This window comes from Chiloscyllium plagiosum, unplaced genomic scaffold, assembly GCF_037043375.1.
Source record: "Chiloscyllium plagiosum isolate Xiang-an unplaced genomic scaffold, Cpla_swu_hap1 HiC_scaffold_2, whole genome shotgun sequence".
In the NCBI taxonomy this organism is placed as follows: domain Eukaryota; kingdom Metazoa; phylum Chordata; class Chondrichthyes; order Orectolobiformes; family Hemiscylliidae; genus Chiloscyllium; species Chiloscyllium plagiosum.
The window spans coordinates 120,460,753-120,487,730 of NW_028270140.1; the positions used below are offsets into that span (position 1 = coordinate 120,460,753).

General features: G+C 40.1%; 1 protein-coding gene across 4 annotated transcripts in view; it reads right to left on the bottom strand.

Annotated features, from left to right (window-relative positions):
- Positions 1-26,978, bottom strand: part of poc5 (POC5 centriolar protein homolog (Chlamydomonas)) — a 76,834-nt gene that overhangs the window by 32,379 nt on the left and 17,477 nt on the right. For all 4 annotated transcript variants that reach the window (XM_043707369.2, XM_043707350.2, XM_043707338.2 and 1 more), the window contains 4 exons: positions 26,466-26,573; positions 17,679-17,887; positions 14,338-14,514; positions 801-905 (listed from right to left, as the gene is read on the bottom strand). In XM_043707369.2, the coding sequence (XP_043563304.2) occupies positions 801-905; positions 14,338-14,514; positions 17,679-17,887; positions 26,466-26,573 (599 nt within the window). The remainder of the gene's footprint in view (positions 1-800; positions 906-14,337; positions 14,515-17,678; positions 17,888-26,465; positions 26,574-26,978) is intronic.

Here is a 26,978-nt window from a genome sequence, read left to right on the forward strand (position 1 = left end):
GCTCTTTATACATTTTAAACTATTTCCTCCATTTTCCAGTCCCCTTGCTGTTGAATACACATACTTTTACAGCACAGGGAAGACTGCTAACATTTTTTGACTCTCCTCACCTTCCTGATCAAAGAGTATTAGGCCCAACAGTAGTGACTTTTACTGAGGCAAGAACACACTGCAGACTAAAAACTGACTTGGGAGCCAAAGTTGAGCTTAAAGTTTGAAATTGTTGATTAGTAGTTGTTTATTTTTAAATTCCTTTAGAAAATCCAAATTCTAAATGTCAGTAATTAAATAATGTTTTCTTTGTACATAATTAAGTTATTGAAGAGTGAATTCTAAACAAATTATGGACAGCAACGTTTGACCTGCAGGGTGTATATCATGCAAAAGTGTTATAACATCCAGGATTGTGTTCAATTAAAGACTGATTAAATAAGAAATCATTTAAATGCCTGACAGAGAATCCAAACATTTAATGATATTTTAAATGATTAAGAATATTCTTGAATATTCATTTCCAGCCCCCAAAATAATCTGATACCATGAAGTGCAAAACATTAAATGTCAATATTATAACAGTATAGTCACTCCAAAAAAAAATCAGCTACATGAGCTAGATTTAATTAGGTTCATGCTTTTTGGACAGTTGAAAAGGCAGTTACCAAGTCTTCATTTTTTAAAAACATAAGCGAGGCAGGCTTCTGCAATACAATTTCTCAACTAACTGAAAAACAATTACGTTAACACCACTCGAAGCATATCACCAGCTTTAAACTTGTACTTGCAGATATTATGACACATACTTCCACTTTTGCTTCTGAATGTTGAAGTCGCCACTGTGTGAATCGGCGCATCAATTCTATCTTCTCTTTCAGATTCTGAATGCCTTGGATCAAATTCGTGATTACCTTTATGGATAAAATAAAAAGAAATGCAATCAATTGTCACCTCATTTTATTGATAACACTTTCTGGAAAAGTTATTAAATCTACTTTTCTAAAAATGATTATGTAATTTGAAAATGCATAGCAGTTAAGTTAGACTTTAGTCATTGGGCATGTATTAAATAATATTTAATATTAAAATGTTGGGTCATAATTTGCATTTGCTATAGGCTAGCTTCGCCCATTTGATTGCATTGATATCTTTTGTGGCAAATTGCTGGAAACTACAATGGAAAAGCTTGAAGGAAAACTAGCAACTGGCAGCAATATGAGCCAGGGATGCAACTGAATACCTCAAAATATTAAGGGCTCTGACATTAATAAGTGCAATGATTGACAAGAAATGAAAAACAGTGGGTGGGAGGGAGCAGAGGAGGAAAAGGATGAGGAAACCTAGACAAATATTCAACTTGATCATTTTACATTTCTGAAATATTCCTAAAAACACTTTTTGGATATGATTTCACACTTGTTTAGTTGTTTGCAGTATTTAATTAATACAGCCTTAAACATGCACAGACTTCAAGTATCTCCAAACAGATCAATTTTCTATGATGAGTTACTTCATATCTATTGTGGAAGTAAGGCAGCTCCAAACTACTCAATGACAGAGGAGACAAATGAGATGCTACTTTTGTTAAAATATGGCACTGCTTCAGGAATATCGACCTTTGGATTTCTGTGTTTAATAGTTAGCTATGGTTCCTTGAACACTCAAAAGTATCAACAAATGTCTTATTATTTTCTTAGTAATTGTTCAGCTTCATTTGGAAGGAAAAAAAATCTAAAAGAAAAACAGACCCAGATATCTTCAGTAATTAGTATATGTTGTAGTGAGGCTAGCACTAACCCTTCAGGCCATTTGCAACTGTTATCTGACCTACCACAGCAATCAAGAGACTGGAAATTATTGGAATTCACAACTTTGGTTAGGTAAGATGTTATAATGTGGAGAAATGAAATAGGAGCAGAAGTAGATTGTCAAGATCGTTTGGGATCTTATGCACACACTTCAAATAAATTACATTTGCTCATTTAAACTCCAGTGGAAACAAGTCTAGCTTCTCATAAGACAACCCACACATTCCAGGTAGCAGTCTGGTAAATCTCCTCAGAACCACTTCTAATACATTTCATCCATCCTTAAATAAGGAGGCCAAAACTGCACAAAGAATGCAAGATATGTTCTCAACAATGTGTTAAAAAACTGAAGCCCAACATCCTTACTTATATATAAGTCTTTTATAATAAAAGCAGAACATCCCATTAGCCTGTATGCATTGTACTTGCATACTAACTTGCGACTCAAGATATCTCGCCATCTCAGAATTCTGCAAGATAAATTTAACTAGTCATACAGGAAAAGGTGGGTTAATTAGGAAGAGGCAGTATGGACTTCTAAAGGGGAAATGGTGTTAAATGAACTTCTAGCTTTTTAAAAGACAAAGGTTTGATGAGGATGACACCTGCTGGACATAGTGTTCATGGATTTCCAGTTGTTTGGCATGGTGCCGAAAAGGAAATTTGTGTCGATGCATAACTGGCTGAAAGATAGGAAACAGTCGTGCTCAATGGATATTCATTAGGCTGGGGAAGGTTTATAGTGGAAATCCTCAGAGGTCAGTATTGGGACCCTTACTTTCTACGATTTATACTAATGATCTAGATCCTGGTGTACAGCAGATATATTCAATATTTGCAGAGAACACAACCTGTAAGAATTGCAAACTGAGGACAAGGTGGAACTCCAAAAGAACAGACAAGTTAGAGATGTGGGTGGATGGATGCATGGTGAATGGGGTCCAGCGCAGAGAAGTGGAAGTATTGCATTTTGGTACCAAGAACATTGAAAGACATGATAAAATAGATGGAACAATTCTAAGTTGGGTGGAGAGAAATGAAGGAGCTGAGGGATATGCATGAATATGTGCACAATTAAGGTGGCAGCACAGATGGAGAAAGTAATTAATAAAGCATATAGTATTCTTGGTTTTATTCATGGACAGAGTACGAGAGCAATGAGATGTTAAACTTTTACAAAACATTTGTTCAACATCAGCTGTAGTATGGCGTATAGTTCTGGGTGCCACATTATAGGAAGGATTTGAACTAATCAAAAATAGTGCAGAAGCCATAATAACAATTCCAGAAGATGAGAGACTTGGAGGATACGTTGAATTTTGGAATGTCCTCTTGAAAGAGAAAGCTGCTCAGAGCAGCAGCTTGGTAATTGTACCCACATCCACTATTTGCTCAGCAAGTTCATTCCACACGTGAACCATCCTGCGTAAAAGATTTACCCCTCATCTCTCCTCTCACCTTAAAAATGTACTGCCTAGTCTTGAAATCCCCCATCTGAGGGAAAAGACAACTACCACTAACTCTATCTTTAACACTCATGATCTTATGACCTTGTATAAGATAGACTCTGAACCTCTTACACACCAGTGAAAAAAGTCCCAGCCTTTCTTTATAACTCAAACCGTACTTGGCAACCTCATGTGCGGCCTCGATAGAGTAGACAGGGAGAAATTATTCCTGCTCATAAAAGGATCAAGAATTAGGAGCACAGAATTGAAGTAATTTGCAAACAGAACAAATGTGATGCAACACTAATTAGCCCTTCTCTATAGCTGACGCTATGATGCTTTATCGGATCTTAACAGCTTTTATTGTGAGGAACAAAGTTTGGAAAACTAATTGGACTGAAGGCAAACAAGCCACCAAGACCTGCTGGCTGCATCCAAGGTGTTATAGGAAGCGGCTGGTAGGACAGCCTCGGACCCATGGGTACAACCTCAGAGTAAAAGGCCTAACCTTTAGAACTGAGATTAGATTAGATTACTTACAGTGTGGAAACAGGCTCTTCGAGCCAACAAGTCCACATCGACCCGCCCAGACCCATTCCCCTACGTTTAACCCCTGCCCCTAACACTACGGGCAATTTAGCATGGCCAATTCACCTTACCTGCACATTTTTGGACTGTGGGAGGAAACCGGAGCATCCAGAAGAAACCCACGCAGACATGGGGAGAATGCGCAAACTCCACACAGTCAGTTGCCTGAGGCGGGAATTGAACCCAGGTGTTGTGGTTCTGTTCGCCGAGTTGGAAGTTTTTGTTGCAAACGTATCGTCCCCTGGCTAGGCGACATCATCAGTGCTTGGGAGCCTCCTGCAAAGCGCTTCTTTGATGTTTCCTCCGGTGTTTATAGTGGTCTGTCCCTGCCGCTTCCGGTTGTCAGTTTCAGCTGTCCGCTGTAGTGGTTGGTATATTGGGTCCAGGTCGATGTGTTTGTTGATGGAGTTTGTGGATGAATGCCATGCCTCTAGAAATTCCCTGGCTGTTCTCTGTCTGGCTTGCCCTATGATAGTAGTGTTGTCCCAGTCGAATTCCTCATGAGCAAGACGAATGTAGTGTACAAAATACCATGCAAGGACTGCACTAACCACTATATAGGACAAACAGGAAGACAGCTAACAATCCGCATACATGAACATCAACTAGCCACGAAACGCCACGACCAGCTATCCTTAGTAGCCACACACGCAGACAACAAGCAACATGAATTCGAGGTGCTGTAGACCATCAACAGCAGAATTGTACACCACTTTGCAACCTCAACTATCAAGCTGGGAAATCAACTCTGGCTTAATAGAGCATGTCAGGGACAGCACCATGTATATCCAAAAATGTGGTGTCAACATGAAGATACCACACAGGACCACTTAGTGCCAGACAGTATATATGACTAGCGATAGGTAGAGTTGATCAATCCCACAATCAATGGATTATATCTAAGCTCTGCAGTCCTGGCCCATGAACGGTGGACAATTAAACAACTCACTGGGAAGACAATGCTCCACAAATACCATCCACAAATGATGGAAAAGCCCAACATATCAGTGCAAAGAAGAAAAGGCTGAAGCATTCTAAGCAATTCTGAGTCAGAAGTGCCAAGTGGATGATCCATCTCAGCCTCCTCCATTGGTGCTAGTTTTCAGCCAATTTGATTCACTCCATGTGATAGAAAAATCATTAGAGGCACTGGATAGTGTAAAGGCTATGGTTCCTCAACATTCTGGCAACAACACCGAAAACCTCAGCTCCAGAACTTGCCGCACATCTAGCTAAGCTATTTCAGGACAATTACAAACACTAGCATCTGTCTGACAATATGGAAATTTGCTGAGGTATGTTGTAAAAGCAATTCAAATCCAACTCAACCAATTACTAGCATGATATAATCTCACTTCCAGCACTTGCTGATGGTCACCATCAACAGTGCTATCGAGAAACAACTGCTCACTCACAACTACGCAACTCCTGACCTGATTACAGTCTTGGACATGGACAGTACAGCATAATTCCAGAGGTGAGGTGAGAGTGACAACCCTTGACATTTAGAAGCCCTAGCAAAACTGGAATCAATGGGTTGGGGGAGAAAACCCTCCACTTGTTATCATACCTAGTTGATAGAAGGATGTTGTGGTTGTTGGGAGATCAGTCATTTCAGCTCCAGGACATCGCTGCAAAAGCTCCTTATAGTGTTATCAGCCCAACCATCTTTAGCTGCTTCAATGACCTTCTCTCCATCATAAAGTCAGGTGGGAATGTTCATTTAGGTACTGCAGCAGTCAAATGTTCAAATGCAACAACATCTGAACAATGTTCTGGCTTCAGCTGACAACTGTCAAATAACATTTGCACCTGTTAAATACTGAGCAATGACCATGTCCAACAAGGGTGTGACAATCTAACGACCTCCCATTGACATGGAGGACAGAAAGGGAGGAGGGAGGGCGGGGGGGGGGGCGCTGGGGAGTGACGTTTTTGATAAAAAGGATAGCATTACAGCCTCCTACGGAGGGAGGATAGTCCCGGAAATACATCCAGGGAAGTTATTTAGGTTGAACTGAGAAATAAAGGGATGATCACCTTATTGGGATTGTATTGTAGACCCCCCCTAATAGTCAGAGGGAAATTGAGAAACAGATTTGTAAGGAGATCTCAGCTACCTGTAAGAATAATAGGGTGGTTATGGTAGGAGATTTTTATTTGCCAAACAGACTGGACCGCCATAGTGTTAAGGGTTTAGATGGAGAAGAATTTGTTACAACTAGAATGTTTTCTGAATCAGTATGTAGATGTACCTACTCGAGAAGGTGCAAAACTTGACCTACTCTTGGGAAATAAGGCAGGGCAGGTGACTGAGGTGTCAGTGGGGGAGCACTTTGGGGCCAGCTACCATAATTCTATTAGATTAAAAATAATGATGGAAAGGATAGACCAGATCTAAAAGTTGAAGTTCTAAATTGAAGGAAGGCTAATTTTGACGGTATTAGGGAAGAACTTTCAAAAGCTGACTGGGGGCAGATGTTTGCAGGTAAAGGGACAGCTAGAAAATGGGAAGCCTTCAGAAATGAGATAATGAGTGTCCAGAGAATGTATATTCCTGTTAGGGTGAAAGGAAAGGCTAGTAGGTATAGGGAATGTTGGATGACCAAGAAATTGATGGTTTGGTTAAGAAAGAGGAAGAAACATATGTCAGATATAGACAGGATAGATTGTATGAATCCTTAGCAGAGTATAAAGACAGTAGGGAGTAAAATTAAGAGGAAAATCAGGAGGACAAAAAGGCGACATGAGATAGCTTTGGCAAATAGAATTAAGGAGAATCCAAAGGGTTTTTACAAATACATTAAGGATGAAAGGGTAACTAGGGAGAGAATAGGGCCCCTCAAAGATCAGCAAGGCGGCCTTTGTGTGGAACCGCAGGAGATGGGGGGAGATACTAAACAAGTCTTTTCCATTGTAAACACTGGTGCAAAATGACATGGAAGATATAGACTGTAGGGAAATAGATGGTGAAATCTTGAAAAATGTCCATATTACAGAGGAGGAAGTGCTGAATGTCTTGAAACACAAAAATGGATAAAACCCCAGGACCTGATCACGTGTAGCCTAGAACTCTGTGGGAAGCTAGAGAAATGGTTGCTGGACCTCTTGCTGAGATATTTGTACCATCAATAGTCACAGACGAGATGCCAGAAGACTGGAGGTTGGCTACCGTGTTACCACTATTTAAGGGCGGTAAAGAACAAGCCAGGGAACTATAGACTAGTGAGCTTGACGTCGGTGGGCAAGTTGGAGAGAATCCTGAAGGACAGGATGTACATATATTTGGAAAGGCAAGGACTGATTAGGGATAGCCAACATGGCTTTATGCGTGAGAAACCATGTCTCACAAACGTAATTGAGCCTTTTGAAGTAGTAACAAAGGATTAATGAAGGCAGAGCAGTGGACATTATCTATATGGACTTTCAAAAGGCATTCGACAAGGTTCCCCATGGGAGACTGGTGAGCAAGGTTAGATCTCATGGAAAACAGGGAGAACTAGCCATTTACATACAGAACTGGCTTAAAGGTAGAAGACAGAGGGTGGTAATGGTGGAGGGCTGCTTTTCAGACTGTAGGCCTGTGACCAGTGGAGTGCCACAAGGATCGGTGCTGGGTCCACGACTTTCGTCATTTCTATAAATTATTTGGATGTGAGCAGAAGAGGTATAGTTAGTAAGTTTGCAGATGACACCAAAATTGCAGGTGTAGTGGACAGCGAAGAAGGTTATCTCAGATTACAATGGGATCTTGATCAGATGGGCCAATGGGCGAAGCAGCAGGTGGTGTTTAATTTAGATAAATGCAAGGTGCTACATTTTTGGGAAAACAAATTTTACACTTAATGGCAAGGTCCTAGGGAGTGTTGCTGAACAAAGACCTTGGAGTGCAGGCTCATAGCTCCTTGAAAGTAAGTCACAGGTAGATAGGATAGTGAAGGTAGTGTTTGGTAAGCTTTCCTTTATTGGTCAGAGTATTGAGTACAGGAGTTGGGAGGTCATGGTGCAGTTGTACAGGACATTAGTTAAGCCACTTTTGGAATATTGCATGCAATTCTAGTCTCCTATTGGAAAAATGTTGTGAAACTTGAAAGGGTTCAGAAAAGATGTACAAGGATGTTGCCAGGGTTGGAGGATTTGAGCTATTGGAGAGGCTGAACAGGCTGGGACTGTTTTCCCTGGAGCGGAGGGTGAGGGGTGACCTTCTAGAGGTTTACAAAATTATGAGGGGCATGGATAGGGTAAATAGACAAGATCTTTTCCCTGGGGTGGGAGAGTCCAGAACTAGAGGGCATTGGTTCAGGGTGAGAGGGGAAAGTTACCTAAGGGGCAACTTTTTCACACAGAGTGTGGTATGTATATGGAATGAGCTGCCAGAGGAAGTGGAGGAGACTGGTACAATTGCAACATTTAAGAGGCATTTGGATGGGTATATGAATAGGAAGAGTTTGGAGGGATATGGGCTGGGTACTGGCAGGTGGGACTAGATTGGGTTGGGACATCTGGTTGGCATGGACGGGTTGGACCGAAGGGTCTGTTTCCATGCTGTTCATCTCTATGATTCTATGACTCTCATTGTTTTCTCAACCTGCCATGTTATGCTCAATGCTTTCTGCACATATTCCCCTCAGACTTTCTGATCCTGCACCCTGTATAGAATTATGCCCTTTATGTTATTTTATTTCATTTGCATTCTTCTTATTCAAATGAAACACTTCACACTTCTCTGCTTAAATTAAATTGCATCTGGTACTTGCATGAGCAAAACCAACGTAGTGTACAAAATCCCATGCAAGGACTGCACAAAACACTACATAGGACAAACAGGAGGACAGCTAACGATCCGCATCCATGAACACCAACTAGCCACGAAACGACACAACCAGCTATCCTCAGTAGCCACACACACAAATGACAAGCAACATGAGTTCGACTGGGACAACACTACTATTATAGGACAAGCCAAACAGAGAACAGCCAGGGAATTCCTAGAGGCATGGCACTCATCCACAGATTCAATCAATAATCACATCGACCTGGACCCAATATACCAACCACTGCAGCGGACAGCTGGAACTGACAACCGAAAGCGGCAGAGACAAACTACTATAAATGCTGGGGGAAACATCACAGAAAGCTCCCAAGCACTGAGGATGTCACCTCGACAGGGGACGAAACATCTGCAACACAAATTCCCAGCTTGGCGAACAGAACCACAACATAAATAGGAAGAATTGAGGGACATAGGCCAAATGCTGGCAAATGGGACTAGTTTAACTTAGGACATCTGGTCAGCAAGGACGAGTTGAACCAAACGGTTCTGTTTGTTGCTGAACATCTCTTATGACTCCATCTGGGTGTTCGTGTGTATGAAACAAAGTTAGCTTAAAGATACAGCAAGTAATTAAGAAGGCAAATGAAATGTTGGCCTTTATTACAAGGAAGCTCAAAAAAAAAACAGCAAGTCTTACTACAACTATACAATCTATAGAGTTCGATAGATTCGGGGTCAGTTCCTGAGGATTGGAGGGTGGGAGAGAGAAAGCAGGAAATTATAGACCAGTTAGTCTGACCTCAGTGGTGGGAAAGATGCTGGAGTCTATTATAAAGGATGAAATTACGGCACACCTGGATAGTAGTAACAGGATAGGACAGAGTCAGCATGGATTTATGAAGAGGAAATCATGCTTGACTAATCTTCTTGAATTTTTTGAGGATGTAACTCTGAAGATGGACGAGGGAGATCCAGTAGATGTAGTGTACCTGGACTTTCAGAAAGCTTTTGATAAAGTCCCACACAGGTTAGTGAGTAAACTTAGGGCGCATGGTATTGGGGGCAAAGTACTAGATTGGATTGAAAATTGGTTGGCTGATAGGAAACAAAGGGTAGTGATAAATGGCTCCATTTCGGAATGGCACGCAGTGACCAGTGGGGTACCACAGGGATCCGTGCTGGGACCGCAGCTTTTTACAATATATGTTAATGATATTGAAGATGGTATTAGCAATAACATTAGCAAATTTGCTGATGATACAAAGCTGGGTGGCAGGGTGAAATATGATGAGGATGTTAGGAAATTACAGGGTGACCTGGACAAGTTAGGTGAGTGTGCAGATGCAGTTTAATGTGGATAAATGTCTGGTTATCCACTTTGGTGGCAAGAACAGGAAGGCAGATTACTACCTCAATGAAATCAATTTAGGTAAAGGGGCAGTACAGAGAGATCTGGGTGTTCTTGTACACCAGTCAATGAAGGCAAGCATGCAGGTACAGCAGGCAGTGAAGAAGGCTAATAGCATGCTGGCCTTCATAACAAGAGGGATTGAGTATAGAAGCAAAGAGGTGCTTCTGCAGCTGTACAGGGCCCTGGTGAGACCACACCTGGAGTACTGTGTGCAGTTCTGGTCTCCAAATTTGAGGAAAGACATTCTGGCTATTGAGGGAGTGCAGCGTAGGTTCACTAGGTCAATTCCTGGAATGGCGGGGCTACCTTACACTGAAAGACAGAAGCGACTGGGCTTGTATACCCTTGGGTTTAGAAGACTGAGAGGGGATCTGATTGAGACATATAAGATTATGAAAGGATTGGACACTCTGGCAGCAGGAAACATGTTTCCGCTGATGGGTAAGTGCCGAACCAGAGGACACAGCTTAAATATACGGGGTAGACCATTTAGGACAGAGATGAGGAGAAACTTCTTCACCCAGAGAGTGGTGGCTGTGTGGAATGCTCTGCCCCAGAGGGCAGTGGAGGTCCAGTCTCTGGATTCATTTAAGAAAGAGTTGGATAGAGCTCTTAAAGATAGTGGAATCAAGGGTTATGGAGATATGGCAGGAAGAGGATACTGATTAGGAATGATCAGCCATGATCATATAGAATGGCGGTGCAGGCTCGAAGGGCAGAATGGCCTACTCCTGCACCTATTGTCTATTGTCTACAAGGTTGTGATGCGGAGGTCATACCTGGAGCAATGTGTACAATTTTAGACCCCTTTTAAGAGATATATTGGTAAGACACAAAGCTGAAGAGGTTGACCTATTAAAAATGGCTAAACAGATTTGGCCTTTATTCATTAGAGTTTAAAAGAATGAGGAGCGATCTTACGGAAAGATTTAAGAGTGAGAAAATGTTTACATCCGTGTGGGTGGTGGGGGTATGTTTGGTAGGGAGCAGGAATAAGAGGAGAAAAAAATAAAATAAAGAAAGGAAATCTCAAACTGGGGGCAGTTACAAAGAAAGGGAACACAGCTAAAACAGAGATGCAGAAGAATTTTTCGCAGAGTGCAGTGGATGGTGGTGATCATAGGTCAGCATAGATTTGATTGGCTTCTGTGGTGTATGATGAGCTACATCAATCACACTTGCCAGCACTTGGCCCATAGCCTTGAATGTTCAGACATTTTAAGTGCTTATTCAAGTACTTTTAAAAGCTTGCTTCTATTGTCCCTCAAGACATTGCACTCCAGATTACTACCACACTCTGGATGGAAAAAGGATGCACTCAAATCCCCTCTAAACCTTAAAATCATGCTCCCTTATTATTGACCATTCAATAAAGGGAACAGCTGCTTCCTATCGATCTGGTGCATGATCAGACCACTGCCTTTCCCCCTCCAACTCAATTTTGAATTAGTCCCTCCCTCCTTTACATTTTAATGATAGTATTTCCCTTAACAGGCTTTGCTTGTTAACGTTCAATTGGCCACACGGGCATTTTCCTGGTGGTGAAAGAAATGATAAAGTATATACACAATGGCGTCTTTTTAAATGTTTTTATTTACAATGACACATCAAGACACACCCCTCAGCCTTCTTTGCTCTAAACAAAACAAATCCCAAGTCTAACCAATCTCTTCCTAGCTAAAATGTTCCAACCTCGTGTGCCTCTTATGAGCATTCTCCAAAGCAATCCCATACAGCGGTAAAAAGAGAACTGCACACAGTACTCCTGCTGTAGTCTAACCAACATTTTGTACAGTTCCAACATAATCTCCCTACTCAAATCTATCCTACAACTGATAAAAGCAATTGGCAATTAGGAACGGTAATACAATGGTTAGCACTTGCCTCAGTGCCAAGGACCCAGGTTAAATTTCCAACTTTGGGTGACAGTCTGTGTGGAGCTTGCACATTCTCCCCATGTATGCGGAGGTTTCCTCTAGCTGCTCTGCTTTCATTCCACAGTCCAGTCCAAAATAAAAAGTGCAGGTTAGGTGGACTGGCTATGCTAAATTGCCCATAGTGTCCAGGGATGTTCTGGCTAGGTGGGCTAGCCACAGGAATGTAGGGTTAAATGGGATAGGGTGGGCCGTTTGGCCTGCTTCCAAAATGTAGATCTTTTAAAAAAAGCCTGAACTGCCTTATTAATCTGCCCTGTGGGCAAGCACCCAAACTGAGCTTCTTAGTGTTCTGTCGTTCATTAAGTAGCCTTTGTCATATTAGTTCCAAAATGCATTAAATTCCATTTGTCATTAATCTGCCCACCTGATCAATACATCTAAATCTGCCTGCAATCCAATACCTTCTCCCTCACTATTAACCACCCAGACTATATCATTCGCTTCCATAAATCAGTTTGCCGAGAGTGTGGTGCTGGAAAAGCACAGGTCAGGCAGCATCTGAGGAGCAGGAGAATCAACGTTTCGGGCAAGGGCTTTCCTGATGAAGGGCTCTTGCCTGAAACATCGATTCTCTTGCTACTCGGATGCTGCCTGACCTGCTGTGCTTTTTCAGTACCACACTCTTGACTCTCAACTCCAGCATCTGGAGATCACTTTCTCCCTCCTGATTTATGGAAGCACCCCCACACTCTGGAGGCATCTGGTAGATTACAAGGTAGGATTCCTCAAGTATGATATTGTCATACAAGTATGCTGCTTGACTTATCTGTGGGGCAGCTTTCCAACATTAAAGAGATGTTCAGTGGCTAGTAAGGACAACCTCTGGGGTTGATAGGGTTTGACTTGTTGTTTAAATGGTAATGCCAGGTCATCCACCCATTTTATTGACGAGGGCTTAGGAAATCAGGTTAAAGATAGTTTATTTAGTGTGCAGAGAGAGCCAATCTTACTGTGAAAAATGTATCTATACTCTGATGGTTACAAACACCTCTAAAGTTTTATACAAAATTACAGCATACATATTACATCAACTGTTTCCCACTGTTTTTCAGCATTGTACGTGCTACACCCAAAGCAAGTACCATCTTTGCTGATGGAGTGCAGGAACTGCACCCCTAGTCTGCCTTTGAGGTGCTCATTTACTGGGACAATGACCGAAAATTTAACCCTTGATTAACAACCTGATTCAACACGTTCAGTCCACGATCATTCCTTTGTTTAGGCTTTGCAGCAATTTCACTGAAGAGTTAACCATATTGCTTTAGATCAGAGTCAGATCAAAGCCAGACGAGGGAACAATACAGATTTTGTTCCTGAAAAGCCATTAGTGAATCACATTTTCTTTAAAAATGAAAACTGACATGTTTTTACTTTGAAAGATTTGTCATGTCGATGTTGTCGGAAAGAAAAACAAATGTTGAAAAATTGAAGCATAAGCATTGCCAGTTTTTGTTTTCATGTAGTGGTGGGACGAGATTGGGTTGGGATACCTGGTCGTCATGGACAAGGTGGATTGAAAGGTCTGTTTCCACGCTGTACATCTCTGACTCAATGAACATTTATCAGAATCTTAAAGCACTGAAGAATGCCATTTATCCCAATCACAGATATGCCACTTTTTTTGAAAAAGCTATCCAATTAGTTTCATTTACATGCTCTTTTCTCATAACCTTTGGCAATGTTCCATTTGCAATTTGAAGGTTACCACTGAATCTGCTTCCATCATCTTTTCAGACAGCTTATTCTGGACCATAAAAACTTATTGAAGAAATATTATCTCCTTCACTATGCTTTTACCAGGAAATGTTATCACATAAGATTAGCACAGAACTCTTTAGAGATCTGCTCTGAATAACATTACTCATTATGACGGAAGAGTTGCTGGTACTTGAAGTATATACACGAGATGTCACACATCACAGCAGTTGCTTAGAAGAGAGCTTAGGAGCCAGACATTACCTCCTGCTTTAATTTTTACCTGTATTGCAATGAGAACATAATTTTTCAACTGACATAGCAGTACACAGATATAGCACCAGAGTGTAAGTATTCAGTTATATGAAGATACTGTAAGGGGTAAAGGTTACAGATTTCATTGCAAAAAAATCCACTTATTGCTACCTCTGCATGCAAAAGCAAAGTTTAAGCTACAGATCAGATTTATCTCACTGAAATGACAGTTTAGTTATCAATACCTCTACAGTGATATGGGTGACACCATTTCTCTAATATGTCAGAAACATAACTGAAATTATTTCTGAACACCGACATGGATGATCTGTTACTTTAGACATTTACTTCGCTTTGCGATAATGAGTAACCTCATGAAATGATTCACTTCCAATTTTGAATATTTTCTGCATAGCAATTAATATACCTCATCTTTTCTTCGAACAGATTCCTCATATGTGCAAATTAGCTGGTTCAAGTTCTCTGTCTGACAGACCATTTGTGCAACTTGAGCTTCATGTTTCATCCTTTCATCTTGCAACTCCTGTTTGTGCTGCTCAATAACTGACAACCTCCACTGACGAATTTCAGACAGAATATTGGTCTTCATAAAGAAATGAGAGAACTTGATCAGTGATCAAATAAAATGCTGCTTAGTACATATTTCTTCAAAGAGGACTTGTGAATAATAATTACATTTGTACAGATCCACAATCACATTTAATGTAGTTGCATCAATAATAGTGCTAGCTGACCCAATCTCAATATCGCCCGACTCCAAAACTCTCAGCGGACAAAAGATGTTAAAATTGACTTTCGAATTCAAATTCCAGTTGCTCCCTCGACACTCCTTATTGGACAGTATTACTTTCTCATTACAGCAAACTGCAAAAATCGGTGCTGAACACTTACAATGTACACAATAGAACTTAGTAATGGGGGAAAAAGGTGTAACCTAAGTTTGCTAATATTGAAGTTTCGTGGGAAAGTAAGCTGTGGTGCATGCAATGAGGTTTGAGGGCATTTGAGGGCAGACAAGAACATAGCAGATGGAATAGGATATGGAGGAGTGTCATATAGCATTGCAAAGATTCTTCAGTCCAACTAGTCCATGCCAAGCATAATCCCAAACTAAACTAGTGGCACCTTCCTTCTCGTGGCCCATACCCTCCGAACCTTTCCTATTCATGTACCTACCAAAATGTCTTTTAAATGTACAGTTGTACCTGCATCCACCACTTTCGCAGGAAGTTCATTCTACAAATGAACCATCCTGTGTAAAACATTTGCCCCTCATGTCTTTTTAAAAATCTCTCCTCTTATTTTAATGTCTTCAAATTCCCCATCTTAGGGGAAAGACAACTACCATTAACTCTATCTGTACTGGTCATTAATTTACAAACTTCTATCAGGTCACCTCTCAATCTCCTACACTCCAGCGAAAAAAGTTTCAGCCTCTCTTTATAACTCAAGCCTTCCATACCCAGCCACATCCTGGTAAATCTCATCTGAACACTCTCCTTCTTACTAACATCTTTCCTATAACTGGGCAATCAGAACGGGACACAGTTATCCAGAAGAGGCCTCCCTAATGTCCTGTACAACCTCAACATGATTTCCCAACTCCTATTTTCAAAAAGGACTAAGCAATGAAGGCAAGTGTGCCAAAACACTTTTTAACCACCTTGTCTATGTGCGATGCAAACTTCAAAGAATTATGCACCTGCACACTTGGGTCCATCTGTTCTGCAACAATGCCCAAGGACGTACCACTAACTTACAAGTTCTATCCTTGTTTATTGTATCAAAATGCAATACCTCACACTTATCCAGATTGAACACCATCTCCCATTTTTCAGCCCATTGGCCCATTTGATCAAGATCCCTTTGTAATCCGAGATAGCCTTCTTCACTGTCTACTATGCTACCAATTTTGGTGTCATCCGCAATCTTGCTAACCATGTCTTCTAGATTCTCCTCCCAATTATTTATATAAATTTAAAAAAAGGACCCAAAACTGAACCCTATGGAACACTGCTGGTGACAGGCCTCCAGCCTGAAAAGTAACTCTCCACCATCACACTGTCTCCTGCCGTTAAGCCAATTGGCAAGTTCACCCTGAATCCTATGTGACCTAAACTTTACTGATTAGTCTACCATGTAGAAACTTGTCAAAGGCTTTACTAAAATCCAAATAAACAACATCTACTGTTCTGCCAATCTTTGAATTTTTGAGGATATTACCAAGTTTGAGACAAATTTTCCTCACAAAACCATACTGACTATTCCTAATCAATTTTTGCCCCTCTAAATATCCATAGTCTTTTTTTAATAATTATCTCCAACAATTTACACACACCTGAAGTTAGACTCACAGGTCTATAGTACCCTGGTTTTTCCTTTACAATCTTTCTTAAAAAGGTTAGCTATCGTCCAGTAATCAGGTACTTCACCCGCAATTATAGATGATGCAAATATTTCTGCAAGGGGTTTCGCAATTTCCTCCCTGGGACACATTAGATCAGGTTTCAGAGATTTTTCCATCGTTGTTTCTTCTAAGACCCCCTCTTCTGTAACGTGCACTATTTTTAAAACATCAAAGTTTATTTCTCTGCATTCTCTAGACTTCATTTTCTTTCTCCACAGAAAAATCTGACGCAAAATACTCATTTAGCAGCTTGCCCAACTCCTGAGGTTCAACACAAAGATGACCTCCTTGATTTTTAAGAGGCCCTACCTTCTCTCTGGTTACCCTCTTGCTCTTAACTTCTTTGTAGAATCTCTTTGGATTATCCTTAACCTTATCTGCCAAAGTTCTCTCATATCCCCTCTTTGCCTTCCTAATTTCTTTCAAGTTGTCTATATCTAAAATAAGATTCTCTTATTCACAATTCAGTAGGCTGGATGAAAGGTTGGCCTGGAGTTTGAATAGGTTATACCTATACTTCAGAAGTATGAGAAGTAACCTCATTGAGCTACAAATTCTTAAGGACCTCAACAGCATAGATGCTGGCAGTCTAGAGCTATGGATCACAGTCTTAAAACAAAGAGCTGTACATTTAATATAGAGACGAGGAGGAAAACAACAAGAAAAAAAATGAACTGTTTGGGACCTTTGAAAGTGCCCTTCCTGGAAAACTATGAATGATGAGTTGTTGAGTGCATTCAAGATAGTTCAATAGGCTTAACGGATGGAAAGGTGAAGACAGTATAGGAAGACAGTTGTGCTAAATAATCAGTCAGGATCTTTAATTTGAAACCGGTATAATTGCTGCTTTTAAAAAAAAATTATACACTTTCCCGTTTAAATGGGAATATGTATGTACACACACACACACACACACACAATCTAACACTTTACTGCAGCCCTAATCAAAGTCATTCCAAAACTAAAAACTGTGTGGGTATACTTTAAGAACAAATTTCCCCAACAGTATCTCTAAATCATTACAGCAAATTACTACTACCACCAAGCTTCACTTTTCAGTTTTATTGATTGAATAGTGGGTATTATTAGTTTGGCATTAGATTCTACAATATATTGAATTGGACACGTAAACAAGTCACAATAAGATGCAGCTTGCAAAAAGTATTACTGAATATCTCCATCCCAACAATCATTTGTGGAGCCTACATTTGGCTCTGGAATTCCTTCATTCCAGTCAATGCTGATACATTAAAAACATTTTTCAAATAATTCCTTCTTCACCAATTTATCATTGGTTCTGTTGCCAGTAAGAAGAGTCTCTTCAAATCAATTTTACTGACCTTGAGTTGGTCACTGGCGGTGTTGAGTATATTTTCCACCCTGTCCAGATTCTCAGCTGGAATAGGTAACTGACATACTGGGTCAGACATTTCAGGTTTCCTGGAAACCAGAAAATGTGAAGAGGATCTTTCAGAAAAGGTTAAGTGTCCAACAGGCAAACCTGTATTTGAAAGAGATGAAACGGGGGTCCTATGGTGAACTTGCTGGTCTGTAAAAAAAGGAATCCGAAAAAATTGGTGAATGAGCAATCGATAGTCCATACATGAAAGAGTGTACCTAGATCTGTTAGAACCATAAAAAAAAAAATAGAATTGAGTGATGTACATGAGTATTAATCCTTAAAATGACCCATCATTTGGCTTGTATATTCAAACTGAAGTTTCAAATAACAGTAAACCTTTTTTACTACAAAATGTCAATACAGTAGAAATGACACTAATCACTGGGAAACAGTAATCTAACATTGAAAGAATACACAATCAACAAATAAAATCAAATCATTGGGCATGCTTTAAGAGAATCTTATATTTATTAAATGCAAACTTTATACAGTGACATCACAATTGTTAAACACATCATAATAGATGCGATATATAATTAGTAACAAGGTTAAAAACAGACATTATACATACAGATCATAAGATAAAAAGATAATTCTAATTTGCTGGACTTCAATTCCTATTGTTGAATATTGGGGTCGCTTGAAAACTATCATAATTACTGTGAAACATGCGATTTCATTTAACAGCTAGTACATAGCATTTAACTTTCCAGAAAATCTAGCATATGAAAATAAAGGGAAGAATTATGGAGAGGCTACAATGCCCACTGAACTAAACGTCAACAATTTCTGATGTCAAACACACCTTATTATCATACTGTAAAGTAGTATTATATCCTTAGAATGGTAAATTAAACCTCAGATGAAGGAGGGTAAGGGGACAACGATCATCCAACACCACAAGTTGCTGTCCCTTGGTCATTAGCCAAAATAATTCAGAATTGATTAACACAGCATGTTTTCTGTCCCAGAAATCCAATACAAACTAAGTGGTTGGGTCACAGGGAAGTTCTCAGAAATATGCTGACCTTGTAGACAGTAGTTCTCGATAACTGATCCCCAGAGGACAGTCTTCATCAGACAGATGGAAAATGAACCAGAAGTAGAGGAGAAAGACGGAGGGAAATATTCCAACATCTCAACCAGTGAGCAGGATACTGTCCCCACCATTCTAACAAAACAGAAAACATTCTGTGCCAACAACCTAGTTGACTTGTGGTATCAGTAAATCATCCACAATTGTCTCAGTTGTACACTTTGTCTAATTAAAGACGTATTGTATATGAACTGCTGCTTTTTAAATGCCGTAAACTAAAATTACTTACAAATCATCAACCACCTATATTTGGCAACCGTGAGCATGAACCCTTAAAACCACACCTATGAAACAGTCAAACAGATTTAACCAAATAAAAATATTTCAAAAAACCAAAACAATCCAGATTTAGTCAACAGATGCCCATACTATAAATATATCAGTGGAGGAATCACCATTGAACTTAACCTCAAGGACACCAGAAAAGTTAGGAAGAGAAGATGATTATGACCACAAACCAATCCATTCTTTTCCTTTTGGTTAGATTTTGACAAGATCGCTCATCACACACAAAATCTTTCCTTGCTTCTTAACAGCAAGGTAACAAGTCTAATAATCTATTACAATCTTGCTGCTCATAATATTTTACTCTTCATTATAATAAATTTCCATGGGCTCATAGCATTTAGATTCTAGGAAATGAGATGTGCCAAAACTATTGTATACCGATGTCAAAGACATAACAAGAGCTCCAGAAGATGAACGAAACTGACTGCTTAATTGATAGAAGTCTAATTATACAGTAAGTTCTTTTTCTGGGAAACTTTAATTTAAAAATGAGTAAATGAAGGATATCCCAGCATTTGACTATGGGAGCACAACACAGGGGAATAGTTAGTCACAAAAGGGCCAAGTTCCTTGAAGTGTACTTATTATCATCTCAGTAATAGCTCATTTAATCTTGTGTCGTGTGTCAATCTAACTAAATGGCAGATGGTGGAATTTGAATTCAATAAAAATCTGTAATTAAGAATCTACTGACAATCATGAGACCATTGTTGATTGTTGGAAAAACCCATCTGGATTATTAATGTCCTTTAAGGAGGGAAACTGCCATCCTTACCTAGTCTAGCCTACATGTGACTCCAGACCCACAGCAATATGTTTGACTCTGAACTGCCCTCAGGGATGAACAATAAATGCTGGCCTAGTCAATGACACCTTCATCCCTTAAATTAATTTTTTAAAACTTTCAATAGTATTTCAGACATGTTTCACTAAAGTAAACATTTTGAAATGGAGTAGTTTATAACTGGATGATATTACTGTACATTTTCAAACAAAAATCTTACGAGTTTAAACTAATTTGTTCAGGAGGATACACAATGTGCACAGTGTTATTTAATTAGTGGAATTCCCTAGTATCTAGACCAGCATTTCTTAAATCAAACCACTTCAATCAAATTTCCTGACTACTCTTTTTTTTTGTTTACGGGACATTGAGACACTCAGATTGGCTCCAGCATTGACCCAACGAAGATGTCAAGTAAAAAAGGTAGTGCACAGAGCTAGAAAATGGAAGAAAAACAAAATGCTGTTGGAAGAATATAGTGGCCACTACATGGCTGCAGAGGTCAAGGAAGGCAAAAAGGTAGAGAATACCACACCAGTCAAACAGAATGTTTTACTTTAACCTCTCCAATTTCACAAACAGTGAAAACTAAAGTCTGGGCAGATTGAAGCATGGGGTTTGGAGGTGGGCAAAGATTTGGTCATCAATACTGGAGGAAAGCGCAGCCGGAAATTGATTGGAGGCTTGCAAAGACGAGGACAATGATGAAAGGTTTGAGTGATTTGATACAATGTTCAGGCCATCTAACTATAAAACAAAGTTTGACTGCTCAGTTACATGAAGACTCAAAGAATTATGCCTAATATTTTGGTAATTATCACCTCTTTTCAAATGGTGAATTAAATATACCCTCACTTTGAACAGGATTTTAAAACCTACTGAATCCAAAGTTTTGCAGGTTACAGGACTTTAGAAGCAGACCTAGGTTCTCTGCAAAATGACCTTAGGGTTTCGTCTCAGACAAAGTGAAGTAATTCCTTCGAAGAACTTTCTTCCCCCTCATGTCTCCTTCTACCAATTACATGGAAGTTATGTTCACTACCAAGTGTTCTCTTGGCTAGGGGAAAATAAGTCTTCTTTATCCGTTGTATTCAAGCCCTTCAATTATTTTGTACAACTCAACCTCCTCCATTATGGAGAGCAACACTAACTTAACCACCCTTTTCTGATACCTTTTAAGTTCCCACTGTACTCTCTGTAGACAGTGTCCTTCCTGTAATGTGGTGTCCAGAATTGTACACAAAATGCCGGTAGCGGCTTGCATTGCTCCAGCATTACATCTCTGCTCTTGTATTCAATGCCTTGCCAAATGAAGGAAAGCAACCTACATACCTTCTTTAACATCTTAAAGAATGTCAAGCCACAATCAGAGGCCTATGAACATGTGTTCCAAGATCTCTCACCTTCCTCGACATTCTCAAAACTTTCACTTAGATTGCATATGGTTTGCTTTACCTTCCCCAAATGTGTCCAGACTGAATTCCACTTGCCACTTTTTCATTGACCCAACCAAATCTTGATATCCTGCAGTTGATAGCCAAACTACCTGGACAATTTTCTATTCAGGTTTCCCATTTTTCAGTGTAAATCATTAATATATGCCACACAGCCAGGGACCCAAAACTGAGCCCTATGGAATACCACCAAAACATCTTTCCATTTGTAAAAACATCCATCAAGTATTACCATTTATTTCCTGTCACATTTCTTCTATCCTATAGGATTGATTTTTCTCAAATTAAGCCTTGCCAAATTCCTTATTAAAATCCATGTGACTGACACCCACTGCTTTAAATTCAATTCTCCATGTTACATTGTGTCTTACTAACTTAATTGAATTGTTTTGACAGTGTTCCCATGTTGATCATCATCGATTAATCTACACCTCTTAATGCATCAGTTAATCTGGCCTTTCACTAACAATTCCACCAACATCAGACCAGTAAAGCTACAATTATTTGGTCTATCCCTCACATTCCTTTTGAATAATGGTGCACAGATCTCAAAATCCTCTGGTACCTTGCCTGTATCTAGTGAAGTTTGGAAAATGACTCTGCAAACATTTGCTACTTTCTTCCCAATGTTTTTTAATAGCTTAGGATAAGATACACCCAGCAATGGCAATTTATCCATTTTCAAAGAGCTGACTGCCTCCTTTATTTTCCCTTTACATTAAGCTATTCTAATACTTCACAACTCTAATGTCTGCATCATTCCTCTCCTGTGAAGAGCGAAAATACTCATTTAGGACCTTGCCCTCATCTTCTGCATCCATACACAATTCGCTATATGCGTCACTGATAGGTCCAATACTTTCTTTAGTCAGTCATTCTCTTGCCCTTAAATGTTCTCATTAAACATATTCGCATTTTCCTCAATTTTACCAGAAAATAATTTTGTTGTGTCTCTCAATCTCCTTTTGCAGTTCACCTCCACACTTGCTGTACTTAAAAGATTTCTATTTTATTTTTCTGCCTTATCCTACCCTATGCGCTTCTGTCTAACTGGGGACTTTAGATTTAGCAGTACCAATCTTTGTGGAAAGAGGTTTATATGGTAACTGCAGCATTTATGAATATCTCCCAATGATTTTCTTTCAAGCTGTAACATTTGACCCAGTTTTGTCAGATCATCTCTTGTTTTTAAAGAGAGTGTACCTTCCTAATCATTTAGAAATTTTACTCTTGGCCCACTTGACTTTTGATAACCATATGCGGATGGTCATCCACTGCTATTTCATCCCCTGCTCAGCTGCATTCCCAAAGATTAAACTTAAAATTGCATTCTCTCGCATTGCACTTATTACATGCTGCTTAAAATAGCTCTCAAATGCAGTTCCAATATTTTGTACCCTCTGTGCCTTCCACATTGTTTGTACTTCAGTTTAAAATTGGAGTGATGAAGTCCCCAACTTTTCTTTTAAAAAGAACTTTCAAAATTGATATTTGACAACTGCTAAGCTTGTTCTGCCATTTAATACTATCATGCCATTTAGTCAATTGTTATTCTAAAGTTAGCTGCAGAGGCCTGAAGACCTCACTAAATGTTATGCTCCACTTATTTTCCCAATCAGCATAAATGTACAATGAATAATACACTTTGAAATAATTTACTTATTTCCAGATCTAGCATCTAGGTAATATAAAAACATTGAAACCTTATATATTTAACATTTATAGTATTCTCCCAAATATTTTGGAGTCTACAAAATGTGAGTCCCAGATTTTAGAATATTTAAAGTGATCAGCTCATGATAACTTCAGTTCCTTTGAAACAAAAACGAGAGAAACAACAAGTCTGGCAGCACCTGTGGAGCAAAAAATAGTTAATGTTGAGTCCAGTATGACTCTTGTTCTAGACATTTTCACTGTTTATTTCAGATTCCAACGTCCATTTTTTTTTATTATTATAAAAAGATACTGAATGTGCGAGTTTTTGAATGTAAAAGCTTGAACAAACCCAAATTTGTTTCACAATGTGCAGAGGGTTGGGAACCCGAGCCACAGCTCAGGTGATGGAGTAGGTAGTGAACAGCCAGATACAATGTGCAGAAAGTCTGCAAGAAAGAAAAGGCACTTTATAGGGCAAAGATGCAGTCAGTGTGACGGGTTGAAGCGTGTCTATTTTAATGCAAGTAGTATCAGGAATAAAGGTGACAAACTCACAGCATGGATCAGTACTTGGAACTGATGTTGCGGTCATTACGGAGACTTGGATATCACAGGAGCAGGAATGGTTGTTGGATGTTCCAGAGTTTAGATGTTTCAAAAGGAATGGGGGTGGGGGTGTGGTGGTAAAAAGAGGTGGAGGAGTAGTACTGCTAATCAGGGATAGTATCACAGCTGCAGAAAGGGAGGTTGGTGAAGAGGGTTTGTCGACAAAAATCAGTCTGGGTAGAAGTCAAACAGGAGCAGTTACTTTATTAGGGCTTTCTACAGACCCCCGCCCCCAATAGCAACAGAGACACAGACGAGCAGATTGGGAGGCAGATTTTGGAAAGGTGCAGAAGTAACAGGGTTGCTGTCAAGGGTGACTTTAACTACCCTAATGTTGATTGGAACTCCTTTGTTCAGATAATTTGGATGCAACAGCTTTTGTGTGGTGTCCCCAGGAAGGGTTCCTGACTCAGTATGTAGATAGGCCGACTAGAGGGGAGGCCATTTTTGATCTGGTGCCGGACAACGAACCATGCCAGGTTTCAGGTCTCACTGGGTGTTAGTGATCACAACTCCCCGATCATTACTATACTCACAAAGAGGGGTAGGAGCGGATAGTATGGGAAAGCATTTAATTGGGGGAGGGAGAATTACATTGCAATTAGACAGGAAATGGGGTGTCTAAATTGGGAACAGAGGTTCTCAGGGAAATGCACAACAGAAATGTGGAGGTTGTTTAGGAAGCACTTGCTGATAATGCTTGACAGGTTTGCCCCACTAAGGCAAGAAAAGGATGGTAGGTTGAAAGGACTTTAAGTAACAAGGGATGCAGAACATCTAGTCAAAAGAAAGAAGGAAGCTTACTTAAGGTTGTGGAGGCAAGGATCAGACAGGGCTTTAGAGGGTTACAAGGTCACCAGGAAGGAACTGAAGAATGGACTTAAGAGAGCTAGAAGGGGGCATGAAAAATCTTTGAAGGGCTTCTGTAACGAGTCTGCTTCAGAATGTGGCTGAAGAGCTTCTGTGAAAAATCTTTCACAGGTAGGATTAAAGAAAACCCGAAGGCATTCTACACTTGTGAGGATGGCCAGCACAAAGGTAGGACTGATCAGGGATAGTGGAGGGAACTCTTGCCTGGAGTCAAAGGAGGTAGGGGAGACCCTTAATGAATACTTTGCTTCAGTATTCACTACTGAGAGGGACCTTCACGTTTCTGCCTTTTGCAGTAATCTTTGCATCCTCACTGTCCACGGGAGTAGTGCCAGATGATTGGAGGGTAGCAAATGTTATTCCCCTGCTCAAGAAAGGGAATAGGGATAATCCTGGGAATTACAGACTAGTCAGTCTTAATTCAGTGGTGAGCAAAGTATTGGAGGGGATTCGGAAAGACAGGATTTATGATTACTTGGAAACCATAGTTTGATTAGAGATCGTCATCAGCATGGCTTTGAGGGGGTCAAGGCATGCCTCACAAACCCTATTGAATTCTTTGAGGATGTGACACAAGATATTGATGGAGGTAGAGCAGTGGATGTGGTGTACATGAATTTTAGCTAGGCATTTGATAAGGATCCCCCATGGTAGGCTCATTCAGAAAGTGAGGCGGCATGGGATACAGAATTGGCTGGCCCACTGAAGACAGAGGATGGTGGTAGATGGAAAGTATTCAGCCTGGAGCTTGGTGACCAGTGGTGTTCCGCAGGGATCAGTTCTGGAACTTCTGCTGTGATTTGTACAGACGACTTGGATGAGGAAGTGGAAGGGTAGGTTATAAGTTTGCCAATGACACAAAGGTTGGTGGAGTTGTGGATAAGTGCGGAAGGCTGTTGTAGGTTGCAACGGGACATTGACAGGATGGAGAGCTGGGCTGATAAGTGGCAGATGGAGTTCAACCTGGAAAAGTGTGAAGTGATTCACTTTGGAAGGTCAAATTTGAATGCAGAATACAGAGTTAAGGCAGAATTCTTGGCAGTGTGGAGGAACAGAGGAATCTTGGAGTCCATGCCCATAGATCGCTCAAAGTTGCCTTCTCCAGTTGGTAGGTATGTTAAGAAGGCATTTGCTTCCATTAGCAGGGGGATTGAGTTTAAGAGCCGTGAGGTTAAGCTGCAGCTTTATACAGCCCTGGTTAGACCACACTTGGAATAGTGTTCCGTTCTGGTCACCTCATTATAGGAAAGATGTGGATTTTAGAGAGGGTGCAAAGCAGATTTACCAGGATGCTACCTGGATTGCCAGGTATGTCTTACGAACAAAGGTTGAGGAGGCTAGAGCTTTTCTCATTGGAGCGGAGAAGGATGATAGCTGACTTGATAGAGGTGTACAAGATGTTGAGAGGCATAGAATGGATAGCCAGAGACTTTGTCCCATGGCGGGAATGTCTATCACGAGGGGATTGGAGGGAGGTTTAGGGGAGATGTCAGAGGTAGGTTCTTTGTGCAGAGAGTGGTGGGTGTATCGAATGCACTGCTAGCAGTGGTACAGTCAGGTACATTAGGGATATTTAAGCGAGTCTTGGATAGACATATGGAAGATAGTACAAACAAAGTTATGTAGTTTAGACTGAACTTAAGAGTAGGGTAAAAGGCCAGCACAACATTGGGTGTCAAAGGGCCTGTACTGTGCCGTACTGTTCTTCGTGATGGTTTTACAGTCTTGTAGGCTGTGGGAAACCCATCATTAAATCCCACTGTCCCAAAGTTAATTAAGTTTTTGCAAACAATAGGTTACATTGTAGTAATAGTTCAGTTCAAATACTGTGATAATATCAGAAGTCAACCTTGTAGTATGATACAACACAGGAGGAAAAAAAAAATCAATCCCAGTTTCTTGAGAAATAAAGTTATCCAATTAGACCCACTCCCCTTTCCCCATAGGACCACACATTTTTGGAATTTATACCTTCTGGTGGTTTTTCTACTGTTGCTGCATCAGTTTTGTCTGGGACTGTTTGTGTGCCTGCAGTCTGCTGTCTTAAAGTGTGTTCATGGCTTTCTTCCAAAGTTGTACCTGTTTGAACATCAATTCAACTGTTAATTCACAAACTACTAGCATTCTATGTAACTGCTAGCAAACAAAACAGTAGCAATTGATTCCATTGAACGTTAACTCAATATAATGCTAAATGAAGCTACATTTAAAAATAATAGCAGAACATGACACCTCCCTTAAGGTTAAACCAATCGATCATATGATGGTGAAGTGGTAGTGTGCAAGCTCATCCATAGTTCAGAGAAGTTTTTTTTTCTAGTTTCTTGAAATTAGGCATTGTTATGATTAAATCTTTTCATCTCATTTTTACAAACTATTTAAATGAAATAATTTAGTGATGAGAAATTGGCAATTCTTGCCTTTTAATATGAAGAGTAAACCACTCAGCCTTTAAAGCCTGTTCGGCCATTCAATAAGATAATG